Below are 9,142 nucleotides of genomic sequence, written 5' to 3'. Positions count from 1 at the left end.
TAAACATAAAAATAGTGGAAAAAACAATAATACAAATAGAGCATGTGAGTTGAAATAATAATTACCTAATGGCTTTATCTAGGACTGGTTCATCTTCTTTTTGTAAGCAATTCATTCTTAAAAGATTGGATTAGTATTGAAGTGAAATTCAAGCTTGAAACCCTTTGGCTCACCAATTATGTATCATTCGATATCCCTAAAGTACTTTAGAGCTTCCTTGTCCCTACCGGATATGGGTACATGTAAACAATAAACTAGATGCCAACAGAATTATGTGTAAATGGATCTTAAGACATGTTAGAGCAAAAACACGTTCGACAGTTCAGAGAAGGACCTTCTGTTGCAAAAACATTCAGTCTCCTCACGCCCTCAGCTAGGATTTCATGGTTGTTTAAATCTACTGAAAAGATTTTAACACAGGTGAACATGTGTTTACCTTTCTGATCTGCAGCAGCTTCGCCTGCATCATCTTTGGTTACACCTTCTGCCTCAACCACTGTTGACAACACCATGAAGCTGTCATTTGCAGGTGCAAGAAATCCATCAGATGGATCATGGCATGCGACACAAAATTTGATACAGTTGTATTGAAGACAGTATGAGCAGTGCAAAATAGAAACATCTCCTGTCTATATCCTAATTTACCAGTTGTTTAGCACCATGGTACAGGTGAGAGTTTAGTGCAGCAGTCACAGGGATCAAAAGGAATTACAGAATAAAACAGCAAGGCTGTTCATTCAGATTCAATGTCAAGGCTGAACATACTAGTGATTATAGAACTGAACGAGCCAAGGCTGTTCATTCAGGTTCAGAGGCAATCAACAAGATGACTTGTGACTACGAAATTTGATACAGCCAAGGCATCATTTAAGCTAAAAACTTGAAGCAATTCAGGACAAAGTAGCTAAAACTGGCAGAAAAGTTCACGAGTCGGGATAATCAAATCCACCATTTCGTGCATCACATTCAATGACAGACTCACACCAAAAGGCACAGATCTTAGAACAGATAGCAACATTTTCATTTCAGTTACTGATGACAGCAAGATGGTGACATCAGAACAGACACAACTACATCCACCATGGCAAGAACGAACACTAGCACGCACATTTCCACCGATGAGCACATCTGGCTAAGACGACGACTAACAGAGCTTAGGCCCTCTCGCCACGGATGCGGCGGGCGAGCTGGATGTCCTTGGGCATGATGGTGACGCGCTTGGCGTGGATGGCGCAGAGGTTGGTGTCCTCGAACAGCCCCACCAGGTAGGCCTCGGCGGCCTCCTGCAGGGCGGAGACGGCGGAGGACTGGAAGCGGAGGTCGGTCTTGAAGTCCTGGGCGATCTCCCTCACGAGGCGCTGGAAGGGGAGCTTGCGGATGAGCAGCTCGGTGCTCTTCTGGTACTTGCGGATCTCCCGGAGCGCGACGGTGCCGGGGCGGAAGCGGTGGGGCTTCTTCACCCCGCCGGTGGCCGGGGCGGACTTGCGGGCGGCCTTGGTGGCCAGCTGCTTCCTCGGCGCCTTGCCGCCGGTGGACTTCCTCGCCGTCTGCTTGGTGCGGGCCATGTCGTCGGAGATGCGCCGGGAGGCTGAGGAGATTTGGGGGATTGGGAGGAATGGGGGTGAGGAGGAAGAAGGGGAATGGGCGGCGTTAAATAGGAGGGGGGCGCCGAGCGGGTGCGTGAGTTTTGCCTTTTTCGGGAGAGAAGATGAGCGTGGAGCGTTGGATGTGTGGTGCCTGGACGGCCCAGATCTGGTATCGAGGTAGTGATCCGTGGGATGGTGGTTTGCGTGCTGTGATTGGTTCGCTACGAGTGAGGCGGATCGTGGACGCGTGCGTTCCTGCTGGTGCCACTGATCGCTTGTGGTGTTGGGCTGTTGGCCCGAGATGGAACGAAATGGTCGTGGAGCAAAGGCGCGGATCATGTTTGCTCTACTCTTTGCCGCCAACATCCCAAGCAAAAATCTACTCCTTATTACTCCTATGTCATCAAAAGAAGAAATAAAGGACCCTAAAAAAGAGAATTAAAGAGGGAACTAAGAGCAACTCCAACGCGCCGACCCAAACGGACGGTATTTTTGTCCGTTTTTTGTCTGTTTGGGTCGGCCGCCCGCTCGGCGTCCGTCTTGTTTGAGATTTGAGGCGGCAGTGCGCCCAACTCGCTGACCCATATATGCCGGCGTGGCCGGCTGGCCGCCCTTTTTCAACTAATAGCACAAATTTTGCATTATTTCACAAGCAAACATATAATCCACAACCAAATAAATAGCATAGTTTCAACCAAATAAATAGCATAGTTTACAAGCCGAATAAAAATAAAATAGTCTCACATAGTTTTGCAAGCCGAATAAAAAAGATACATCTATTGGTTGCCAACATGAGCCCACATATGCTCAACTAAATCATTTTGCAGTTGCATGTGAGTTCCCCGGTCACGCATGTCATGATGAAATTGGGTGAACTGTTCAAACGTTGTCACTCCTCCATGCTCAGGCACAACATTCTCACCCTGAAACTGAAACCCTTGATCGTAGAGACGTTCCAGTCGCTCATCTTCTACGATCATATTGTGCATGATGACACAAGCAGTCATCACCTACCACAGTTTCTTCACGCTCCAAGTCCTAGCAGGATACCAGATGATGCCCCATCGAGATTGCAAAACACCAAAGGCACGCTCGACGTCCTTCCTAGCACTCTCTTGCTCTTGGGCAAATCTTTTCATCTTCTCTCCAACAGGGTTGGAGATTGTCTTCGCAATAGTGGTCCACTGAGGATAGATGCCGTCACCCAGGTAGTATCCTTTGTCGTAGTTGCGGTCGTTGATGGTAACATTCATCGGTGGGCTGTTGCCTTCGACAAGCCTAGCAAACACTAGCGAGCGCTGAAGCACATTGATATCACTGTGTGATCCCGCCATGCCAAAGAAAGAGTGCCAGATCCAGAGATCTTGAGATGCCACGGCCTCAAGTATGATAGTGCAAGCCCTGACATGGGAGTCGCGTCGCCCTCGGACCAGCTAGCTGTCCTGGCGTCGTACGACGAGCGTGCCGGTGTCAGGACGAAGGAGCTGGCGGGGCGTGCCGGTTTGGTTTATCCATCCCACTAGATAGATTTCTCGCTGAGAAAGTTTTCAAAATTTCTTGGGTCTCGATTTTTTTAGAAAAGGAGGATGTACCCCCAGCCTCTGCATCTGGACGATGCATGCAACCATATTATTAATTATTCACAAATACCATACACAGTGATACATCAATAAGCCTGAAGCCACCATCTTGGCAACATTGCTGCTACTCCTATCCCCTTGATGAAGGCGTGCCGAATGTCCGGGCCTAATGTCGGTGTCAAAACCGGCAGATCTCGGGTAGGGGGTCCCGAACTGTGCGTCTAAGGATCGAAGGTAACATGAGGCAGGGGACACGATGTTTATCCAGGTTCGGGCCCTCTTGATGGAGGTAATACCCTACTTCCTGCTTGATTGACTTTGATGAGTATAGAGGTTACCAGAGTTGATCTACCTCGAGATCGTAATGGCTAGACCCTAGATGTCTAGCCTGTATGATTATGATTGCCTCTACGGACTGAACCCTCCGGTTTATATAGACATCGGAGGGAGCTAGGGTTGTACAGAGTCGGTTTATAGAGAAAGGAATCTTCATATCCGAACGCCAAGCTTGCCTTACACGCTAAGGTGAGTCCCCTCCGGACACGGGGGGAAGCCATCTATCTTCACGGCCCATCAGTCCGGCCCACGTCACATAGCCCGAACGCCCGGGGACCCCCTAATCCAGGACTCCCTCAGTAGCCCCTGAACCAGGCTTCAATGACGACGTGTCTGGCACGCAGATTGTCTTCAGCATTGCAAGGCGGGTTCCTCCTCCGAATACTCCAAAGTAGTTGATCAAAAGAACTATATCCGGCTCTGTACAATAGTCACAGCCCTGAATCACAAGGGCAAAATACTTAAGCAAAATAAGTTCTGTCTTCTGACAACTTTACTGGTGGGACGTTACGTCCGACCACTTCATTATTTCGAAACGTTTTTTGACCTCCCGTTTCGCGTTTCGAGACGCAGCCTCCGGCGACACGTCTTGTCAAAGCAGAGATCATGTCCCCTCATTACGGGATTCTCATCAATACGGGTTTGGGAAACCCAACCGTGCCGTTCGCACGACCCATTGGGAATAGGCGAGTTTTAAGGCTCGTGGGGGGACGCTTGATATTCACTGCCTTTATAAGGAGATAAGGATCCACCACCCCACGCCCTCTTCCTCCTCAGCCTATCCACCCTCGAGCTCCAGCGCCCAAGTCTCAACCTTTTTCGTCCCCCGCAAACATTCCAGCCATGTCCGGATCTGGAGCGCAGGGCAAATGGATGGCCTCCTCAGTCACGGAGGGGAACATCAAGGAGCTCCGGGAAGCGGGGTACCTAGCCAAGGAAATCGCCCACGGGCTTCCTGCTAAGAAGCAGATCGTCCCCACTCCAGAGCCCCACGAGAGAGTAGTGTTCATCCCCCATTTCCTTCGCGGACTAGGATTTCCCCTTCATCCTTTCGTCCACGGTCTCATGTTTTACTACGGGCTAGATTTCCATGATCTAGCCCCGAATTCCTTCCTCAACATTTCGGCGTTCATCATCGTATGCGAGGCATTCCTCCGCATTCCCCCACTTCGGCCTATGGCTCAAGGTCTTCAACGTGAAGCCAAAAGTGGTGGATGGCCAACACACGGAGTGCGGTGGCGCCATGGTGAGCAAGCTTCCCAACGTCACCTGGCCCAAGGGCACCTTCGTGGAGACCGTGAAGGGATGGCAGCAGGAGTGGTTCTATGTCACGGAACCCCGCGACTCCACATGGGCCACTCCTCCCGTGTTCAAGTCTGGGCCTCCAATGCGGCTGACATCCTGGCTCAATGATGACCCACAAGTATAGGGGAACTATCATAGTCCTTTCGATAAGTAAGAGTCGAACCCAACGAGGAGCAGAAGGAAATGACAAGCGGTTTTCAGTAAGGTATTCTCTGCGAGCACTAAAATTATCGGTAACAGATAGTTTTGTGATAAGGTAATTTGTAACGGGCAACAAGTAATGAAAGAAAATAAGGTGCAGCAAGATGGCCCAATCCTTTTTGTAGCAAAGGACAAGCCTGGACAAACTCTTATATGAAGAAAAACGCTCCCGAGGACACATGGGAATTATCGTCAAGCTAGTTTTCATCACGCTCATATGATTCGCATTCGTTACTTTGATAATTTGGTATGTGGGAGGACCGGTGCTTGGGTGTTGTCCTTTCTTGGACAAGCACCCCACTTATGATTAACCCCTATTGCAAACATCCGCAACTACAAAAGAAGTATTAAGGTAAACCTAGCCATAGCATGAAACATATGGATCCAAATCAGCTCCTTACGAAGCAACTCATAAACTAGGGTTTAAGCTTTTGTCACTCTAGCAACCCATTATCTACTTATTACTTCCCAATGCCTTCCTCTAGGCCCAAACAATGGTGAAGTGTCATGTAGTCGACGTTCACATAACACCACTAGAGGAAAGACAACATACATCTCATCAAAATATCGAACGACTACCAAATTCACATGACTACTTATAGCAAGACTTCTCCCATGTCCTCAGGAACAAACGTAACTACTCACAAATCATATTCATGTTCATAATCAGAGGGGTATTAATATGCATAAAGGATCTGAACATATGATCTTGCACCAAATAAACCAACTAGCATCAACTACAAGGAGTAATCAACACTACTAGCAACCCACAGGTACCAATCTGAGGCTTTGGGACAAAGATTGAATACAAGAGATGAACTAGGGTTTTAGAGGAGATGGTGCTGGTGAAGATGTTGATGGAGATTGACCCCCTCCCGATGAGAGGATCGTTGGTGGTGACGATGGCGATGATTTCCCCCTCCCGGAGGGATGTTTCCCCGGCAGAACAGCTCCGCCGGAGACCTAGATTGGTTTCGCCTCGTGGCGGCGGTGTTTCTTCCCGAAAGCTTGCTTATGATTTTTTCCAGGGTAAAAGACTTCATATAGCAAAAGATGGACACCGGAGGCCTGCCAGGGGGCCCACGAGGCAGGGGGCGTGCCCAGGGGGTAGGGCGCGCCCCCCACCCTCGTGGATGGTGGGTGGCCCCCCTCTGGTATTTTCTCCGCTCAGTATTTTTTATTAATTCCAAAAACTGCTTCCGTGAAGTTTCAGGACTTTTGGAGTTGTGCGGAATAGGTCTCTAATATTTGCTCTTTTTCCAGCCGAGAATTCCAGCTGCCGGCATTCTCCCTCTTCATGTAAACCTTGTAAAACAAGAGAGAATAGGCATAAGTATTGTGACATAACGTGTAATAACAGCCCATAATGCAATAAATATCGATATAAAAGCATGATGCAAAATGGACGTATCAACTCCCCCAAACTTAGACCTCGCTTGTCCTCCAGCGGAAGCCGATAACGATAAATATGTCCACATGTTTAGAGATAGAGGTGTCGATAAAATAAAATACGGACATGAAGGCATCATGATCATTCTTATAACAGCAACATATATAGATATTTTGTCATATGATTTCTTATGCTAAAGTAACAATTCATTCACAATTTCAAGTATGAATCAAAAACTTCATTGAAAACTAACAAACTATAGTCCCAGTCATTGAAGCAATTGCAATTTATCATAACATCAGAAAGAGTCAATATAAGAGCTTTTCAGCAAGTCCACATACTCAACTATCATTTATTCTTTCACAATTGCTAACACCCACACAATATTTATGGGTATGAAGTTTTAGTCGGACACAGAGAAAGATAGGGGCTTATAGTTTTGCCTCCCAACCTTTTACCTCAAGGGTAATGCCAACAATAATAGTTCATGAAAACTCACATCCAATTTAGTTATAATTATCAGGATCTTTCCAACACATAGTGCTTGCCCAAGGATAAAATGTAAAAAGGAAAGGCGAGGATCACCATGACTCTTGTATGAAGTATAATACAAGAATAAAAGATAGGCCCTTCGCAGAGGGAAGCAGAGGTTGTCATGTGCTTTTATGGGTGGATGCACAAAATCTTAATGCGAAAGAACGTCACTTTATATTGCCACTTGTGATATGGACCTTTATTATGCAATCCGTCGCTTTTATTTCTTCCACATCACAAGATCGTATAAAGCTTATTTTCTACACACTAATAAATCATACACATTTAGAGAGCAATTTTTATTGCATGCAACAATGACAACTTACTTGAAGGATCTTACTCAATCCATAGGTAGATATAGTGGACTCTCATGGCAAAACTGGGTTTAAGGATATTTGGGAGCACAAGTATTATCTCTACTTGGTGCAAAGAATTTGGCTAGCATGAGGGGGAAAGGCAAGTTCAACATGTTGGATGATCCATGACAATATACTTTATTTCGGATATAAGAAAACATAGCCCATTACGTTGTCTTCCTTGTCCAACATCAACCCTTTTGCATGTCATATTTTAATGAGTGCTCACAATCGTAAAAGATGTCCAAGATAGTATATTTATATGTGAAAACCTCTCTTTCTTCATTACTTCCTATTAATTGCAACGATGACCAAAACTATGTTTGTCAACTCTCAACAACTTTTATTCATCATACTCTCTATTTGTGAAGTCATTACTCTCCATAAGATCAATATGATCTCTTTATTTCTTTTTATTCTTTCTTTTTCTTTTTATCCCCTCAAGATCATAGCACGATGCTACCTCTTGAGCACTGCGTTGGTTTTCCCTTGAAGAGGAAAGGGTGATGCAGTAAAGTAGCGTAAGTATTTCCCTCAGTTTTTGAGAACCAAGGTATCAATCCAGTAGGAGACCACGCTCAAGTCCCACGCACCTACACAAACAAATAAAAACCTTGCAACCAACGCAATAAAGGGGTTGTCAATCCCTTCACGGCCACTTGCAAAAGTGAGATCTGATAGAGATGATAACATAATATTTTTGGTATTTTTATGATAAAGACTAAAAGTAAAGAAAGCAAAATAAACGGTAATAGAAATAACGGTAGATTAATATGATGGAAAATAGACCCGGGGGCCATAGTTTTCACTAGTGGCTTCTCTCAAGATAGCATAAGTATTACGGTGGGTGAACAAATTACTGTCGAGCAATTGATAGAATTGAGCATAGTTATGAGAATATCTAGGCATGATCATGTATATAGGCGTCACGTCCGTGACAAGTAGACCGACTCCTGCTTGCATCTACTACTATTACTCCACACATCGACCGCTATCCAGCATGCATCTAGAGTATTAAGTTCATAAGAACAGAGTAACGCTTTAAGCAAGATGACATGATGTAGAGGGATAAACTCATGCAATATGATATAAACCCCATCTTTTTATCCTCGATGGCAACAATACAATACGTGTCGTTTCCCCTACTGTCACTGGGATCGAGCACCGCAAGATTGAACCCAGAGCTAAGCACTTCTCCCATTGCAAGAAAGATCAATCTAGTAGGCCAAACCAAACTTTTAATTCAAAGAGACTTGCAAAGATAACCAATCATACATAAAAGAATTCAGAGGAGATTCAAATATCGTTCATAGATAATCTTGATCATAAACCCACAATTCATCGGACCTCGACAAACACACCGCAAAAGAAGATTACATCGAATAGAACTCCAAGAAGATCGAGGAGAACTTTGTATTGAGATCCAAAGAGAGAGAAGAAGCCATCTAGCTAATAACTATGGACCCGAAGGTCTGAGGTAAACTACTCACACATCATCGGAGAGGCTATGGTGTTGATGTAGAAGCCCTCCGTGATCAATGCCCCCTTAGGCGGAGCGCCGGAAAAGGCCCCAAGATGGGATCTCACGGGTACAGAAGGTTGCGGTGGTGGAAATAGGGTTTTGGCTCCGTCCCTGATGGTTTGGGGGTACGTAGGTATATATAGGAGGAAGAAGTAGGTCGGTGGAGCTACGAGGGGCCCACGAGGGTGGAGGGCGCCCCCCTGCCTCGTGGCCTCCTCGGTGATTTCTTGACGTCCACTCCAAGTCCTCTAGATCACGTTTGTTCCAAAAATCACGTTCCCGAAGGTTTCATTCCGTTTGGACTCCGTTTGATATTCCTTTCCTTCGAAACA

The 9,142-nt window shown here is 46.0% G+C and overlaps 1 protein-coding gene across 1 annotated transcript; it reads right to left on the bottom strand.

The window, feature by feature from the left end:
* Positions 1 to 999: 999 nt before the first annotated feature.
* On the bottom strand, positions 1,000 to 1,639 carry LOC123182808 (histone H3.2). The gene has a single exon (XM_044595477.1). It carries the CDS (start codon positions 1,563 to 1,565, stop codon positions 1,155 to 1,157), a length of 411 nt encoding a protein of 136 aa, XP_044451412.1. The 5' UTR covers positions 1,566 to 1,639; the 3' UTR covers positions 1,000 to 1,154.
* Positions 1,640 to 9,142: the final 7,503 nt, after the last annotated feature.

Source organism: Triticum aestivum, chromosome 1D (assembly GCF_018294505.1).
Source record: "Triticum aestivum cultivar Chinese Spring chromosome 1D, IWGSC CS RefSeq v2.1, whole genome shotgun sequence".
NCBI classification, from domain to species: Eukaryota; Viridiplantae; Streptophyta; class Magnoliopsida; order Poales; family Poaceae; genus Triticum; species Triticum aestivum.
The sequence above is the reverse complement of the archived record's forward strand: the minus strand, read 5'-3'. Positions and strand labels throughout refer to the sequence as shown.

Excerpts from the sequence above, each read along its gene's own strand:
- LOC123182808 (XM_044595477.1), bottom strand. The coding sequence starts at position 1,565 with ATGGCCCGCACCAAGCAGACGGCGAGGAAGTCCACCGGCGGCAAGGCG.